The sequence below is a fragment of the Acanthisitta chloris genome, unplaced genomic scaffold, assembly GCF_000695815.1.
Source record: "Acanthisitta chloris isolate BGI_N310 unplaced genomic scaffold, ASM69581v1 scaffold16560, whole genome shotgun sequence".
Classification (NCBI taxonomy): domain Eukaryota; kingdom Metazoa; phylum Chordata; class Aves; order Passeriformes; family Acanthisittidae; genus Acanthisitta; species Acanthisitta chloris.
Window position 1 is genome coordinate 58,986 of NW_008650079.1, and position 19,052 is coordinate 78,037.

At 40.7% G+C, this 19,052-nt stretch overlaps 1 protein-coding gene across 1 annotated transcript in view; it reads right to left on the minus strand.

The window, feature by feature from the left end:
- Positions 1 to 13,730: 13,730 nt before the first annotated feature.
- Positions 13,731 to 19,052, minus strand: part of RPL7 (ribosomal protein L7) — a gene marked incomplete at its 5' end in the record, with an annotated part of 6,368 nt that continues 1,046 nt past the window's right edge. Inside the window, 4 exons of the mRNA XM_009083657.1 lie at positions 13,731 to 13,797; positions 16,586 to 16,796; positions 17,883 to 17,992; positions 18,336 to 18,473. Of these exons, the coding sequence (XP_009081905.1) occupies positions 16,588 to 16,796; positions 17,883 to 17,992; positions 18,336 to 18,473 (457 nt within the window). The remainder of the gene's footprint in view (positions 13,798 to 16,585; positions 16,797 to 17,882; positions 17,993 to 18,335; positions 18,474 to 19,052) is intronic.

Below are 19,052 nucleotides of genomic sequence, written 5' to 3' on the forward strand. Positions count from 1 at the left end.
CAGTGCATGCATGTGTCTCACAAAGCAAGTTATTTTACCGCTGTTGTAGTTGAAGGGCTGTTCTACACAAAGGGCACATTTCAACATACCTGCTGATTTTGGTTGCCTAATCTGAGGCATTCTGGATCTGGTTTGCTCAAGGTACTTCCAATGAGTAGCCCTTCATAGGCAAAAATGCAGATCCCACTACTCTTACTGTGAGTTCTCAAGGCTTTTGCAAGTAATGGCCTGAGATGTCTGGTCAGGCACATAGAAAATTAGGAAACATGCAGTTGCAACCATTTAAATGCAGTGGAATTCAATTCTTCACAGTGGTACAAACTGAGACCTCTTTTCTCTCCCAGCATTCCTGTACCTTACACACTCTCATTAGACCACAGGAGTAAAACATAAGGATTCTGAAAACAAAAGTGTCCTTGCCTACACAAGCTCTGTTCATGCCTAGAAGCAAGGGCTATGAACAAACTAAAGTGATGAGAAGACTTGGGGAAAAGGGGAAGGAGGCCACACTGCAGAAATCTGAGGTCCCTTTGATGCACAATGTCAAGCTATTGCATGTAGTAATGTAGTAAAGCCCAACACAATTCAAAGTGGGAAATAATCAAGCTATGTTTGTGAGATGACTGCCTACAGTGCTTAACATGTGATCAACTAGAGTGAGAAGTTGAAGCTACAAGATGCATTTGTGAGAGGCTCACCTTTGGACAGAACTTGGAAGGAGGTCCCAGTTGGCAAAGAGTCCTGGGTGCTGCTCCCTGAGAGCACATCTGGGGCTACAGCAGTGTCACCTACTGGAAGTGGGCCCTGGTCAAGTCATCAGGTAAGCAACCAGTTGAAGGAATAACGGGTTGCTTAGGAACAACTGGTGAAGAGGAGCTGAGAATAAAGTAGTATCAGAGAGAATGAACAGAAGATAGAACCTTTATAAAGAAGACAAGAGCCAAAACCCCAAGTTGTGTGGAGGGAGGAATAGTAAGAGAAATTGTTCTTGGGGTACTTGGCCCACTGAGCTGGAAGACAGGGAGGAGCAGAATGATGCTTCCATAATCCAGGGAGAAATAGTCAGCACCTTAGAGACATACAAGTCTATGAGGCTGGAAGGGATCCACTCAGGGAGCTGGTGGAAATGCTCACTGAGCCACTTTGCATCATTTATGAGTGGTCCTGGGTAACCAGGGAAGTCCCAGTTGACTGTAGTTAGGAAATGTGACACCTGTCTACAAGGAGGGCTGGAAGGAGAACTACAGGCCTGTCAGCATGAGTTCAGTGCCAGGAAAGGTCATGGAGCAGATTGTCTTGAGTGCCATCATGCAGCATGTACAGGACAACAAGAGGAACAGGCCCAGTCAGCATGGGCAAGTCCTTCTTGACCAGCCTGATCTCCTTTGACAAGGTGACTCAGTGGATGAGGGAAAGGCTCTGGATGTTGTTTACCTGGATTTTAGTAAAAAAAGATGTGAGTCCTGGTGAATGTGAGTGCACCAATGTGTCCTTGCAAAGGTGAAGGCTAACTGCATACTGACCAATGTTAGCTGGAGCATGCCAAGTAGGCTGAAGAAAGAGATTATTTCTCTTTAACTAGCACTGGAGAAGCTACATCTGGAATACTGTGTCAAGTTTGGAGTGTCCCAATAGATATGTCAACAAAACAGGAAATCTGAAGGGCTACTAATGTATTGAGGGCAACGGCACTTAGAATCCTAGAGTCCTAGAATTCTAGAAAGGTTTGAGTTGGAAGAGACCTTAAAGACCAAATAGTTCCAACACCCCTGCCATGGACATAGATTATGCGAGACTGATGGAACCAGGTCTGTTTAGCCTGTAGAAAAGAAGGCTAAAAGAAAAGAGAGAGGTGACTCTAACTGCAAACTTGAAGTACCTAAATAAAGTTTAGAGAGAATGGATCCAGACTTCATCATCATAGAAGGGCACAGCAAAGCAAACAAGAGGCAACTGCCATATATTGCAAGAGGGAAAATTAGTTAAATGAGAATAATTGGGTATCATGGAGAAAGACTATCATTTCCATCCCTAGAGAATTTCAAAACTAAGGGAACATCACTTTGAGCAACCTGACCTAACTTTGAAGTTACTGTACTTTGAGCAGATGATTGACTTCAAGACCTTCCTTCCAAACTATTTTTTTCATTATTCACCTCTATTAGTTATCCAAGTTCTCATTTAGTTTAAAGTTAGTTCCTTGTCACTGCAGAGCACACTTCACATAAATGTTCACATAAATCACATTTCATTGTTGCTCTGAGGCTAAAGTTCTACTATTTGATGTTTCACTGTGAATGTTTATCTGGCTCTTGGTGCTTTGCCAGGGATCACAGAGGAATACTGTGGTAGACATAGAGCTGCCATATCACCTAGTACACTTATCCATATTCAACAGCAGATAATGGCAAAGCCACTCTCTGCTTACATTAACCAGATCTACCTCATCCTCTCTTTGTGGGTCACTTTGATAGGAATAAATCACGAAAACAGACTGTGGTTTTACTACCTTGAAAAAGTTCCCATAATTTCTTTCACATTTTGTATCTAATAGACACCTTTCATCAGCAACAGACTGAGCAAAGGCAGTACTGCTCTGCAATTGAGTCTGCAGAGAGATGGACACACTTGCACTTCTTCCATCAGTCCCACAATATGAGTAAGGGTCCTCTACTAACTGGCACAAAAAGGTTCTGAGTAACTTAGCGAGTCTGAAAAGAGAAGTTATCTCATGAAATGAAATAATTAATAAAATGAGGTGGTGTGGGACTTTTGACTGAGCAAATAAGGGTTACTTCATTGGACCTGCAAGAATTAGTGCCAGATGGATTCCATGCAAGACAAATCTCATGGTTCTCAACTTGCTTCACCAGGTATTCTGCAGCACCTGTCAGCACAGTCTTATCTTTTTGCCAAGGAAGAAAGCAATTGTGAGGCTGCAATTGTCTCATGAACCCGAGATCTAAGCAGTTTTTCATGGACAGTGCAGAAACCTGTTTTTTTGAGAGCTGTGGTTTTGTCTTAGTCTTAACATAATGTGGCACAAACTCACTGTGTTTTGTTACAGGATTGACTGGAAACATGCTGTCCCAGAGTGCAGCTACCTTCAGCTCCAGTGAGACAGCAGGGTAGAGGAGGTTCTGTGACAAAGAGAACTTTGAGAACTCATAAAATTAGTTTTAATTTGGTTGATTTTAGCATAGATGCTTTTCTACTCTTCCACAGTACAGCAGTTACCATTGTGAGTTTGTGAAACCACATATTTCTATGAAGTTGTATGAGGGAAAAATGAAATCAAACACAAATTTAAACAGTCTCTTTATTATGATATAGTCTACATTATTAAAATAATCAAGAATAACATATAAAACCAAGCAGAGATTATTTTTCCTTGGTGATATATTTGCAGTCTGCAATTTCTTTTCTCGGGGAGAAGAGGGGTTTTAAACCTTGATCTGTTCTAAACTATCAATAGGTACCTCAGGCAACAACAGTGTTGAGATTCTTAAGCCTGCACATATAACACAGCTAGTAAATACTTTTCTAAGAGAGTGGGCAGATTAATGACAGGCAAATCAGATCTCACACCATAAATACAGCACCACAAGGAACGTGTGACTGACACTTATGAATGCTGACAATTCACAAAATCCTTAATGTACAGGCAGTTGTTGGAAGACCCACCATGAGATTTTCATACTGATTTTGTGTGTCTAATGGATGCAAGGTGCAGATTTACTGTGAGATAAGAGATTCTAGCATTACATTAGCCATTAATATGTAGTAAAATGCCCAGATATGCAATTGTTTATAGACTATGAGCACTGCAATGCTTTAGGCTTTAAGCCCAAAAAAATATCAGTAATTACCTCAGTAATTTCCAGGTGGATATAAAGATCTGGTATGGAATTGGATGTTTTCTCATAGCTGTAGGCCTTCAGTAGAAGAAACATCTTAAGTTCGTATATTGGTCTGCAAAACTCATGCATTAGATCTGTTTTGGCTCCACCTAGAGATTCATTTACAAACTGACTGTGGTACAGTCACCTGCCTTGTCCCTACAGGCTTTGTGTAAGTGATCAAAATGTACATGGGGTTTAGTACCTATGACAATTTTTAGTGCTTAAATTACTACCTAGAGTCACCTGCCTTGTCCCTACAGGTTTTGTGTAAGTGACCAAAATGTACATGGGGTTTAGTACCTATGACAATTTTTAGTGCTTAAATTACTACCAATTCTAAACCATGTGCCCTGCCTTTCCCAGCCATTCTTAGAATGGAACCCACAAAACCTGCATACTTAAAAGGGCCTCGTTTTGTCTATGGGAACTTCCAGAGAGTGACTAAAACTCTGTCAGAGGTCATGTGCGCTGATAGATCCTCCTTCATAGGTATTCATCGGCATCCAAATCCATTAATTGATTACAGGAACTGTACTTCACTTGTGAAGGCTCCAGATAGATAATGGACAGCTTTTGGACTGGGAGCTAATTTCTCTTCCCAACCAAAGCCTGCTCTGGATGCAATTTTAATGAAATTTCATGTAACAAATAGTAGTATTGTTGGATCTCAGTCTGAATACAATTGCTTGAAATGAAATAGTTTCAACACACTGGAGCAATTGCCTTCAGCTATGTGTAGCTTTGTACAAGGGTGTTACCAGGAGGAACATTTCCACAACATGTTACTACAGAAGGAGCCTTTCTGTCTGATAGAGCTGTCAGCACCATTAACTTCTGCATCTCAATAGGATCCTGAAGGTTGTGAAGAACCAGAAGCTACTCATACTACTTATGTACTATGAATACACAGGCTTAAGTCTAGCACTTCACAAGGAGATATTGCAGATGGCTAAGTAACATGAGTCCTTGGGAAAAATAATCTGTGGAGGGAGAACTTCATCATCCTGGTTCCCAGGTGGAGAAAAGGCCTGCTTTTCTTCAGGGATATACAGACTTTTCCAACAGATTTCCATCCATTTCCCATGTAGGACAACTGTTGTCCACACACCTTTATCTATACTGCTAAAAGACATCATATAAAAAAAAAGGAAGAAAAACTGAATATAGTTTTTTCCAGAAGTTACAGTTTATCACTGAAAAAAATATACTCACTTCGAAAGCCTAGTTTCTGAGCAAAAGTTAATGATATTTATTCCCACTGCAAATCTTGGTTCAGGGAGACTCAGATTGAAAATACGGAAAGAAACTAAACCCTAGAATGAAAAATTATATTCTGAAAAGTATAATTCAGGCATAAAGAGCCCCTTTTGCTCAAGCATAGATGCTTTGTGAAAGAAGAAATGAAAGCAATGAGGAAATGAACAAAAGCAAATAATCTAGGCATTTAGCAAAAAGTGGATTTAAATCTAACTACGTATCAGCTTTAAGATAACATGATTCACTAAGATTATATTTTTAAAGATAACATGTATTTGCCATCACTTTATTTACAAGCTCCATTTATTTTAGTTTATAGTTTCTTCAGTACAACAGTCTTCCAGAAAGTGCTAGTACAGCATCCAGGACAAAACCTGCAAATTTAGCTCATGTCTTGGCTTGGTACTCCAACACAACCAATTGTTAATCTAGATTACTTGTATAATGGAGAATCAGTGGGCATGGTGAAAAAAGCATGCTAAGGGGAGGCATAGAAATTAAAGTGTTATTTCATTCTCATTCCCTGTTTTTTCACAGCTTAAATTTTCACAGAACTCCGGGGTAAAAACTGTAAGAAAAGAAGCCAATTTAAATTAAAAAAAGCAAGCAGTGAGTGCTGTTCAAAAGAAGGTCTTGCTCATTTGCATATATGAAAAAGAGCAGAGCTAAGAGGGAGTAGCCCAGTGATATTGCTCATCTGCTGGTCCAGACCAACCCTCACTGCAACTGAAAACTGCTGGCTCAGACCTGGCTCTGAACCCAGTTCCCTTTGCAGATAGGTACCCAAACTGGTATTTAAAGTGTACCTACAAGCTCAATCCTGCAGGACTACAGCAGCCAAAATTGTCTCCTAGAATTCTCCTACTGTGCCTGTCCAGTGCAAAGCACATTTTGGCAGGGCAAAGAATCTCTGTATTTATATCAAGTCTAAATTTATTTAACATCCATGATAGATGTCTATAGATCAACAGATACTCGAGCCAGTAGGATAACTCAGACCATATGTAATGCTGAGTTCAAAAGAAAGCATAGCCATTACTCAGAAAAACTCAGTTTCTAAGAAGTGTAGGTCGTTTTTGCTGGAGAAAGATACATGTGAACTTGAACCCATCTCAGTCACAGAAAATTATTTAATACATACAGACAACCTCTTCCCAGGTAAATGTACTAGACTAATCTGATACAAAGAGCACAGATTGTTACTACCTTTCCAGGCACCTCTGAAAACCTGGGTCAAGGATTCATGTTCAAGAAGACTAAATCCAGGACAGAATTGGATGGTGAGTCCCAACCCTGCCTGCAAAGTTATCTCTCTCTCTGTTTGTGATCATAGACACCTGGCTTCAGAGCCCTCCTTGGACACAGTGCACCAGCTGGCACAAATCCCATTGCCAGCCACAGCCACTGGCTCCCCGACACCACTCAGAGGATTCCTCCCAGCCTGCAGATACCTCTCCTCTTTCTGTGGGCTGAGCCTTGGCTCAGCTACAGGTCTGCCAGGTAAACATTGGCAAATCCTGTTTGAGTAGGACTGTTCTCCAGCAGAGAGCAAAGGGCAGTACTGTCAGTGGCGAAGTACTTCAAAGTCTGCTAAGAGCTCTGTCACAGAAAGGCTTTAGAAATGGAAGCAGTAGAACAGTAGCTAGAAATAATTACTCTTCATTTGGGATTGCAAGGATAGCCAGGGATTGCAGTCCAACAAAACAGACAGAAATGAACACCATGACAGCAGAAAGCCAGATGTTGGGACAGAGAGGCTAGAAGGCAGTTATCTCAGTCCTTCTTCATAAGGAGTTGGAAACAATCTAGCCTGGAAGTGATGTGCAAAATACATTCTCTGGAGTCATTCTAGATAATTTTTAGTTTTATACAGTATGTAAGAGCAAACAAAGGAATTAAAGGATTGTTGTGAGGTTTTGTTCCTAAGACTTTTGTCTACCAAGTTTCATGTCCTCAAAGAACTTAGCTGGGAGCAATAGTTTCAGAGATAGTCATGGGAAGTAAAACAGCAAAGATCATGCCAGGACATAGATGTTGCACTCTTGGCTCCTTTAGTCTTCTAGAGTAACAAATGTCACAGAGCTAGACAGTAGCATATAATTAGTTTAACTTCTTTTTAACACATAATTAACATTTTGTATGCCTAACTAAAACCAACTGAACTGTCGCCCATTATTTATTTTCAAGCACTGATCTCTCCTTTTTGGCAACCAATGTTAGGAGCCAAGGGAACAGAATGAATGTGTGTCAGGGGAGGTTTATGTTGGATATTAGAAAAAGGTTCTTCACCCGGAGGGTGGTTGGGCACTAGAACAGGCTCCCCAGGGAAGTGGTCACAGCACCAAACCTGACAGTTCAAGAAGCATTTGGGCAATACTCTCAGGCAAAGGAATCTCTGTGTGACTCTTGATGATGCCCTGTGCAGGGCCAGGAGTTGGACTCGTTGATCCTTGTGGGTCCCTTACAACTCAGGATATTGTATGATTCTATGATTATGCTACTTTCAATCCTGATAGCTTCTCCCACAAAGCATGTGTGTGAGTATATTAGGAGACCATTTGTAAAATGAAATATTATATTTTAGAAGAGGCAGGGAATATCAAAATTTTAAAAAGGCATTTCAGGTTAAAAAAAAGTAGTTAAACTTATAAAATTAGGACTGATAAAAAAAGTGCCAGTATTACCAGTTATTGTTCTCTTACAGTTTGGTTCTGTTAAATAATACCTGGCAAAAGAAGTTAAAACTACAGGTCTGGTTTTGAAAGTACAACTAGGGATGCTTAGAGCCTTCCTTGAATCCTGTTTCCCTACTTGTCTTGGCTCACTGTCTCTTTTTTCTTTCTATCTTGGAGACCTTGTCATAATGATATGTGCTATAAAGTATTAGTATCAAAAATTTAAACGTGAATTGTGCTGAAATTATTAGGTACTACTATGCTATTCTACACAAGATATATTCAGTAATCAGGAATTGAGAAGTTCAATTGGATTTTATTGTGCAATAAAAAAGAGCATTACATTGTGGATAGCAGCTGACATCAGATATGGCAGAGTGAGGTAATCCTTGCACTGCTCCTAACAAAGTGCAGTAAGAGTGGAAATATGCCATGGGTAGAGCTTCACAACAGCACTACAGGGCCTGGGCAGTGCACTCACCAGGAGAGGTCCAGCTCTCCAGGCAGAGTAGTACTCCAAAGAGGAGTTAAGCTGTACAACACACCTCTGACTGCCAGAGCAATGCAGGATGGAAGCATGTAAAGCATGTGGCACGTTGGCTAGATGAACTGGATTTACAGCCCCTCTGTACTGCCAAAACAGTTCTAAGCAAGTGAAGAGTTACAGTACTGCTTATGCCTCCCTCTGCTCCCTTTTCCTCCTCTACCCTGGACTTAACTTTGCGTGTGGCTTCTTCCCCATATACACTCCATGGCCCTGTGGCTGAACACATCCTTATCTCTCATTGTTTTCCTTCAAGTACTTACTTATTTCATAATGAAAAATTTTTTGAGCAATTAGTAGTTTATATGAAGAAATTCACAGCAGTGTTCGGACTGCAAGGACCTGCATAAGCAGTTTTTTTTATCCTTAGAAAAATAATTCAGGGAAAATTGCTTTAGCTCCAAACTTTGAACATTTGCTCCCATTTGCAATATGACCAAGGTCACAAGTACTTAGTTTTCATGGATTAGGATAGAAATGTGATTGTCTACAGACAGAGTGAAAAACTATGGAAACTTTGTGTAGAAACTTGTTTCTGAACATTCTTCCTGGTTCCTTCTTAGTACTTGCAATTCATGAGCTCAGCACTTCATTTTTCAGACTTTTCACTCCTGAAATACTGCAACATGTAAGAGCTTACTTACATCTAAACCTGCATGTTTGGGGGATCTTAGATGCCTGGAGTAGTCTGGTGTAGTACAAATGCTTTTAGGAAAGAACAAGGCTGCCAAGAATGGGAACACCACAAAAGAGAACTGGCATAATCATGTACAAGATCCATGAAAATAAAGAAATTCCCACTACAACTTAGACCTGACAAAACTAGCTCAGAACATTTTGCCTGGAGTTTGGGAAACTAAAACTTCTAAGCTTGACTGTTTTCAGATTCATATCTTTACTTGCTTTGGAGTTTCCTAACCTAAACTAAAATTGGGATCTTCTCCCTGCCTTAGACTTCAGTGCAGTTTCAATAAAGAGCAATGTGCAGAGATTTTCCCACCCAGAGTTCTGTGGAAAGGACAGTCTTCTGGAAACTTGGAGGTGGGAGGAATGGTTTGAACAAACCCATGCATCTAGTTGCCTAAGTATGAGCAAACCCAGTGTTGTATGACACCATTTTGCTTGACTCAACATGGACAGTAAGCACTGCTTAATTATCAAAACAAAACATGCCCCAGTTCTCAGGAGAGAGCTGCAAGGTCTACATTCCAAACAAGCAGTGCAGAAAAGCCCATAAAAGGTATGTGAAGTCCTACTATCTCTCTCCTGAGCCATTTATACTAAGCTTTAGGTGACTTGCCACTTTGTGCACTACAGTAGTGCAAGTTCCCTTGCAAAGTACATAACACTCACCACCACCATTCTGAATGTCACTCTGGGTGGCCAGACACCTGAAAACAAGGCTCTAACTTGTACCCCTCAAGCACCTGAAGAGCCTATCTCTTAGAAGTATAGGCATATATAGAATCACAGAATCATCAAGGTTGGAGGAGACCTCTAAGATCCCCAAGTCCAACCATTAACCTGCCACTGCTGTAACCCCTAAACACTTTCAGGGATGGTGACTCCACCATCCCTCTGGGAAAACTGTTCCAGTGCCTGACCACCCTAACAGTGAAAAGCATTTTCCTAACATCTAATCTGAATCCCTCCTGTCTCAATTTATGACTGTTCCCCCAGTCCTCTCACTGCAGGCCTGGCAGAAGAGACCATCCTCCACCTCTCTACAACCCCCTTTCAGGTAGTTGCAGAGAGTGATGAGGTCACCCCTGAGCCACCTCTTCTCAAGGCTAAACAAACCCAATTCCCGCTCTGGGCCTGGCCATCCTGGCAGTTTTTTACCCATCAAAGAGTCCACCCATCCAAGCCACAAGCAGCCAGTTTTTCTAGAAGTATGCTGTGAGAGACAGTATCAAATGCCTTACTGAAATCCAGATAAACACATCCACAGCCTTCCCATCATCTGCTAAGTGGGTCACTTTGTCACAGAAAGAGATGGGGTTGGTCAAGTAGGACCTTACTTTCACAAATCCATGCTGGTTGGACTCGATCCCTGGTAGCCCTGTATGTGCCATGTGACCTTGCCCAGAACCGAGCTGAGGTTTACAGACCTGTAATCCTCCTTTCAACCCTTCTTATGAGTGGGTGTCATGTTTACTAATTTCTAGTCAGCTGCAGCTTCTCCAGTTATCCAGGACTGCTGGCTGTAAGTGGTTTAGCAAGTTCTTTTGACAGTTTGCTCATTACCCTGGGTGGATCTCATCAGGGCCCATGGACTTGTGAGGGTTCAGTTGGAGTAGCAAGTCATTAACCATCTCTTCCTGGATTACAGGGGCTTCACTCATCTCCCCATCACCAACATATGCTTTAATGGAAGAAAAAAATTCAAGCTCTATTTAGAAACGCCTGCTGACAGAGAATCTGGCACACGACTGGTTAAGTGTTCCAGTGCCTAATTATGTTCCATTAAAATTGTTTGCTTAAAGACCAAATTTATCTGGCTTCAATTTCAAGACATTTCATCCTATTATAGCTTTGCTAGATCAAAGAATTCTCTATTATCAAACTACTTTTCTCCGTGGAGGTAATTATAGGTAGATGCTCATTTCTTAACTATGTCTGCCCTTAAAGTAAGCTTCTCCCAGTATTATGAGGCATGTGCTTGATTTTTGGCACAAGAACTGGATACTACATTTGGCACTAGTGTAAGCACTACTGGAACAAAAGTAGTATTGCCTCCCCCATACCATTTGATATTCCCTTTTTAATGCATCCAAGAATTGCATTTGGCCAAGTGGGAGCTTATGTTCAGCTGACTATCCATCACGTCTTCTAACTTTCTTTCAAAACGCTGATCCTTGGGATGGGCTCCCATTCCATTTCCAGATGTGTGACTTTACACTTGGTGATAGTGAAACATGCTGTATGAGCTGGACACCAGCAAAGAAATTAACTGTAAAGCGTATAAACCTTCGCACGCCTGCAAAATTGGGGAGTTGTTAGCGTTTCAGTCTCCCATTGATTCTTCAATAGCTATTAGGTAAAGCTCCTGGCTTCAGTTCTGAGGAAGCAACAGGAAGATGTTGGTCATTCTGAAAGAGGAGAAGAGTTCACAGAAATTTTATTTCAGAATGTGTCAGCAGCTGGCAGTTATGGACAGTGAGCAAGGAACAGCACGTTTCCAAGAACTTGAACTTCATCACAGAATGTTGACAAAGGATCTGCATTATTTATTGTTTAGGGACTGAATTATTGCAGCTATCTGCTACATTTTTAGCTCAAATTACCTCATAAATGCTCCAAAAGGCATGCATTGAGTAAGTGGATCGTGCCACATTTCGAGTGCAAATTCTGGCCTTAGCTATCAGCTCCTGAGCTATTTCTGTAAATACCTACTATGGGACACGCCTGAAGAGCAACACCAAAATTCACAAAAGACTATGCTACTATAAAAGGTGACCAGCTACACAGGATTACTGGCTTAAACACAGCTACACTTTAGTATTAGTTCCCACACTATGTACTAACATTTTTCAGCTGTTATCTGAAAGAGGGTTTCAGAGACAGGCAAGAAAAATGAGTTCCTTAAGAACCATGAAAACCAAACTAATTTTCTCCTCGCTAATGCTTTAGTTCATGTCCTCCTTTAAACAGAGTCTGGGACCTATAGGGCATTCTTATCAGACAAACAAGGTCCTACAGTACTGATTAACTTAATGAATTCATCTTTTATCTCTATACCTATGATACAATGTCTGCTATCCATTTGTATGGCTTCATTATATCCACAAAATGCTTTTTTGTTCATATACTTGAACACGTGTATGAGTTAGAGGGAAATAGCTGACATTGTAGCAAAGTAATGCACCAACAGCCACTTGGAACAAATGAACAGGGAAACTGAAGTCAACACTTTGCTCAGGTACATCCCCCAATACAAATTTCATTGCCTGTTGGTGCAATTCTAACCTGAAGGAGTAAGATTGTACTCTTACAAGATCCCACTAATAGTGCAAAGTGATTATTATAATTTTCACCATTTTCCCCTCCACCCAGCAACTTGATGAAAATGCTCTTTTGCCTTGTGTAACAGCTTACCTCTTTATAAAGATGCCTAATGAAATACTTGTATGGTTTTCAACTCGTTCACTCATTAAACCTTTTTCAAGCACATATCAGAAGTCTAATTACTTACACTGAATAGCTGTAAGGAACTGCTAAGTTCTTGTGATTTAGTGTCATTAGCTTAAATGAAGAAAGGTGCTGGGACTTAGGAATTAGACACAATAAGTTCTGTTACTACATTTTGGAGCGTGACTTACCACAAGGGAATTCTCACCGAGAGTTTTAGAACTCAGTTGTTCAAGTATCTGGAAACACTGACCCACCTGACTGCCACTTGGCTCTTTTGCCAATGCCCTAACCACATTCACAAACAAAAGCACCCAACCATTTTTAGTTAAGCTGCCACCATCATTTCCCACGTTATTTAAAAAAGAAAACTAGCTTCTGACAAGTTTTAATAAACTAGCATTGCTGTTAAGAAGTTTAAATAAAACTGAGGTGCAGAAATAAGCTCTTGCATAAATTGGCACTAAACCCAGAAATCAATGCCAGGGATTTTTAAATGGAGATCCTTCACTGGTGATGTAAATACAGCTTGCCTGTACCTGAAAACAGCATGTCACATGGAGTAGATATGTCTTATCATAGAATCATAGAATTTTAGAGGTTGGAATAGATCTTACAGATCATCTAGTCCCACCCTTGCCCTGCCATGGGCAGGGACACCTCTGCACTAGACCAGGTTTCTCAAGGCTTCACCCAACCTGGCTTTGAACACTGCCAGAGTTCAGGCTTCTACTACCTCCCTGGGCAACCTGTTCCAGTGTCTCACCACTCTCACAGTAAAAAACTTTTTCCTGGTATCTAACCTAAATTTCCCCTCTCTCAATTTGTGCCCATTGCCCCTTGTCCTGTCACTGCAGCTAACAGAGAGTCCCCTCTCTGGCTTCCCTGTAGGCCCCTTTCAGATACTGGAAGGTAGCTATGATTCTTTATCTGCTACACCAATGCCTTCGCAGGCTAAGGAAGGCTCCTCCTGCTCCACTCAGTGATTCAATTGCTGCGCTTTTTAGTCACAACAAAAACGAGTAATTGTTGCCACTCAAAATCTAATCTGTTACCTGCACAAATCCTTCCACATTTTCTTCCTCCAAATGAAGGTAAAACAGTAACTACATACTTCTCATTCAAACTACCCATGGCTCTTTCAATCAGGTCACTCCAAAGTGCACCTGGCAACCACTGCCACTTCAGAGAAGGATCACAAAAACAGACCAGAGACAACACACTGTTTTGTGCAAGATTGTTTTATTAACAGACCAGAGTTGGAAATATTGCAGCTGGGCATCTGCACCTGAAAGGGAAAAAAGGAAAACATATCATCAGGCACATGCAGATCTGAAACTACTTTGGCCACACAAAAAAATTAATGCATTTTTACAGTTTACAATTTGGGCTGAAAACATTCATTTAATTTCACTGGGTTTAAGATTTCAGTAGCCTTCCACTAACTTCTAGATTAACATGTGTTCACTGAAAACACGGATTTTGAGTGTCAGACCTAAGATAAATATTTCTACCTTAAACCATTGGTACCTACTCTCCTATGTCTAAAAGCATAGCAGGGGGAACTGGATATTTAAAGACATGCTGAGACACTGTGCATATTCTAACTTTTGCTGCACTCACTCTTATTTTAAGCACATCTCAGAGACTGTTTACATACAAAAACGAAAGCGAAAAGCCAACTTGAGACCACTTCCTGTAAAGTTTTCTTGAGAACTAATGAAATTCAGTATCTTGCCAATTGTAAAAACTTTTAATCAAGTATTATGCCCTCCTCCCCCCATCAGTATGAAGGAATCAGTACTGGAGTCTGTTTTTCAATTTATTTGAGACTACCACTTAAGTAATAAAAGACAACTGGCAGGAAACCATCTACATATAGGAAAGAGGAATTCTTCTTCAGATACATGGCCCTTCATGATGACAGCACTTAAAGAGTACTGCCAGTTTATCACCTGAACCTAATACTCTCACTGCCCATTACCTCGGCAGAAACTACAACATGCTCCTATTTTCTGTGTAGGTTACTTGTGTTTTAAACATGCTGTTCCATTCAGAACAGTAGGTAAACAGAAGAAATAAGAAGTGGAAGAAAACAATCAGTTATCTTAGATTTACAGAGGTTTGCACTTGAGCAGAACAAGTAACTACTTATAAGCACAACGAAACTCCAAGGTCACTTCCCAAACTGAGGAAGTAAAGCCCTGATGAACATCACTTACATGGGATGCTGAGCTACAAGGCCCGTGAAAAACAAGAGTAACCAGCTGAATACCCCTAGTTCCTCAGCCTATATACTAACCCTCACAGGCATTTACAGTCACTGCAATTGTGAAGTGGAAGGTTCCCTGTTATACGAAGGCTCCTGAAAACAAGACCATCATCTGATGTCTGGCAGGGAAGATGGGAGAGAAACGATCTATACTGCCAGAAAAGCTGCAGTGTTTCCATTAAAACCAGAAGTTTCCATCTTACGCTCAGAAACCAGACAGGAGCATAAGGTGAAACTAGTTTCCTCAATCTTGGTTCTGGTGCCTCATGTACTAACTTCAGGGAATCATCTGCCAGCACTGAACTTTTCAGTTTCTGCCACTGGCAGCAAACTTTCTACAAGAATGTTAATATGAGCAACATATTGTTCCAGGCACCAAACAGAGCAATTCTGCTTCTCAAAGTTGCCCAATTCTTCCCATAGTTGAGCTAAAAAGCTTTGCAAGAAGACTGTCCCTAGTAAGCAACTATTTTGCTGAAGTGCAGGTTTCCACATGCCATGTAACCAATACTTCAAAACTCTGCTGGCTTCACAGATGGGGTCAACAGTGGAACATGCAAGAAGCTCAGGAGTATGGAAACTGAGGAAGACAATAACCTACAAAAAAGCTTCAGGAATTAAAGCTGTCAGTCAGATGGAAAGCTATTTCCTAGGTCTCCTTTACCTTCCCGGACAGACAGCAGACCTTGGTCTCAACTCACTGTGCCTTGTTGCCTGTACGCATATTTTTTAAAAGACTTGAGAAAAAAACCCAAAATGCCCAAAGCAAAACAAGATTTCCCTTCCTTCAGAAACTTTAATTTCTGAGAACTCATTGAAACAGCAACTGCACCTGTTTTATCTGTTTTAAGCTGTTTACGTTTCTTATTAACCAACCCTGTGGAAGTTAGGAATTCCTAACCAAACTGCCTATCTGGGAAAAAAACAACCAAACAAACCCCCCCTCAAAACAACCCAAAACCTACAAAAAAACCACCCAACAAACAGCACCACAACGTCCAACAAACCAAGCAAAAAACCTTCTTGGCTTTGGAGGAACCAGTTTGGGGAAAATGGGGTGTCTGCCTGTTACCCTTTCCAAGTCCTGTAACACAACAAAATTTTGCTAAATTACAGCATACCCATGACACCAAAAAGGCTTTTATCTTTGACTGAAAAATAGTATCTGGGCAACACCAAAGCTATTTTAGTGTGTAAAAAGCAATGGCAAGTACAATAACTCTGAAAAGTTTTTCACTTGGAATGGTAGAGACTTATCATCAAAGCAGAAACAGCAGAGATGAAACAGACTGTTTGAACTAGGTCCTATGTTCAGGACTCAGCTGTCACTGCTGAACTGCTTAAGTATTAATAAACCTTCCCACTTCCAAAGGACCGACTATTCAAATGGGCACATTAAGTCTTTCAAAATCACCATCTTGGTGATAATACATGCATGCTTAAATTGAATCATTTTGAAGCCTGAACAAGCTGAAAATTTAGACCAGTCCTAAACAGACTTTTATAGGCAACCTGAAAAAACACTGTACTTGCAATCACAAGACTTTGATCCTACTGAGAATTCATAAATGAGGGCTGAACATTTTAGCCAAGATCTCAAGGCTTTCCACTGTAAAACCAAGCTTCTTCACAAATGTCTGAGGTTTTAAGACTTCAAAAATAAAATCAGAACACTGTGTTATTCAAGTAGCTTTATACTGTAGGTACCACCCTGAGCATCTATTAGACTTGAATGCCTGGCAAAGAACAGCAGCAGCCCACAGAACAGAGCTGCAATAGTGGACTGCCTTTGGCAGTATCTCACCATTAGTTCATTCTCCTTATGAGTCTGTTGATCTGGTCTTCTCTGTTCCCAGCATCTCCACCTTCCACGAAATGGATGGTTTTCTTCTTCATTCCACCCCGAGGAGAAGATAACTTGAAGGGCCAAAGGAAGTTGTTCACAACTTTGAAGTTCTTGCCAACAGTGTAAATTTCATGGATCACATCTTCCATGCAGATGATGCCAAGCTTTCCTAAAATTCAGAAACATTGTTTTCAGAAAGATTACAGAGCCACTGGTCAATAACAAGCTAAAAATGATCAAGTTATTACTGTCACACCTCTTATTTTGATATTCTGAAAGTACTCACTGTCATGACATCAAATGACTGAGTTTTCCAATTAAAATGGACTAGCTGCAGCCAACCCAACATTTAGTGGGCACATTTGGCAAAAGGCATCAGTTTCAACTGTTAAATATTTGCAGCCAGCAACAAGGAACAACAAAAAACAACCCACACTAAGTGAATCTTAGGAAAACAGACTGTTATTTGACAAAAAGCTACATTAAATACAACTAAACCATAGCTATATGCAGCTCAGGGAAATTCACTGAACTATTTGGTCAGGCTGCAGAAAAATGCAGCAGCAAGTTTCCTTAATGCCTTTCCAAAGCCTTCAGCAACATGTCACAAGTTAACTGCTCATAAAATACACTGCTAAAAAGAAAAGTGATTATAACAGTACTTGTACCTTCAAACCTGATTATCTATTGCACTGGAAAGGAACAAACATGACATAGTCCAATTTGAAGCTAAAATTTCTGGCAAACTGACTGCCAAAAATGGGAAAGACATAAATGTTTGCTTTCATTCCTGGCATGAATAGAAAAAGAGGAGCCTCCTAGACCAGTCTACATCCCAACAACCTACCACCATGCTTTTTTTAACTGAATACACTGACCACTTTGACTAGCCAGTTCTTCTGACAGGAGCTTAAAAGTCTGTTCACCAGATCACAAAAGTCTAAGACACAATGTCTAATTTAAGTCTGAAAGTTCAAAGCTACACATATGATAAGCTTCTTTCCCCCTGCAGCACTTTCTCATCACTGAAAGACCCATTGACTTATTAGAGGTCAAGGTGTTTATATTTAAAATGCTAAAATTTGATGCTTTACAGCAGTTTTCAATGCTTTACAATGAAAATTACTTCCAGTTTGCTTTGTATTAAGCAATTAAGACAGATGTAAACCAAACAACAGTATACTCCAGAGACAGGCTGCTGTCCAGGTCAGCACTGGTCACCCAGGTGGGCTCTTGTTTTGCTAGGCAGCATTACCAAGGCGTTTCTGAATCAGGCGGTTGTCGGTGAGAGCAATGCGCTGCTTGTTGATCTTGCCGTAGCCACGTTTGTAGATCAACTCATGCACAGACTTCAGGTTGGGGTAGCTAAAACAGTCAAGTGGCAAAAAAAAATAAAATTTAAGTCTTTGCAAGCCACATTCCAAGTTAACATACCGAGGTAAGACTTCTGTAATGAACAATTTAAGAGCATTTCAGCATGTCCCAAATGTAAATACAAAACCAACAGAGAAGCAAATCTTACTCACCAAGTTCCCAACACCACCAGTATGAACACCAGCAATCTCATCTAGCAAGCATTACCTTCTACAGCACTGCCTTAACCATGTTTTCAATTCAAAGCAAGGAAATCACACAGGAGATAAAAACAATTCTGCAAGTCTAGCACAGCAAAACACAAACACCAGGTAAAACTGGGCACTTCACTCACCCCCAGGCAATGTAGGGCTCAACGATCCGCAACATGTTGATAGAGGCTTTGTTGAGCTTGACAAATGTGCCGTTAAAAATCTGACGCAGGCGAAGCAGCTGCAGCACCTTGCGGACCTTAGGGCTGACACCATTGGTACTGGAGAGCAAAGGGGAAAAGCCTCAGTTATCAGCACCCCAGAAACACCAGGTATCCTGTTAACCCCCCCAACAGCACTGCTCCCACGTGGAAATGCACCACTATTCCACCAATCACATAAAGCAACCTTAGTACATTAACTTACTATCACTCTGTATTTCAGTACTAAGTTAAAATTTCTATTTCCACGAACAGATTTAAGTAAACATCACACTGAAACATTTCAGAACGAGCCTTGTGCTCTCCTGAACACAATTCTTCCAGTCACACCTTCTGACAGTTTTTTGTAACCCTTTTGCCAAAGGAGAATTAAGCCAATGCTCGAAGAAAAGGTTTGCCGAGTATTAGGGAACATGGGCATGCAATTTTATCAGGCTTAGGGTGAAACTCAACTGTCTGCCAGTATTTGTGGCCTTTGTCTTCTTAAAAACCAGTGATTTGCAAGGACAGAGACATCCACATAATGGTTTTGCACTTAAACACACCTCTGGTGAATGCACAACATACCACCACCAACTTCCCAAGCCACTCGTGAAGATTTTATTTCACTGACACATTTAAGCCCTCAAAACAGATAGC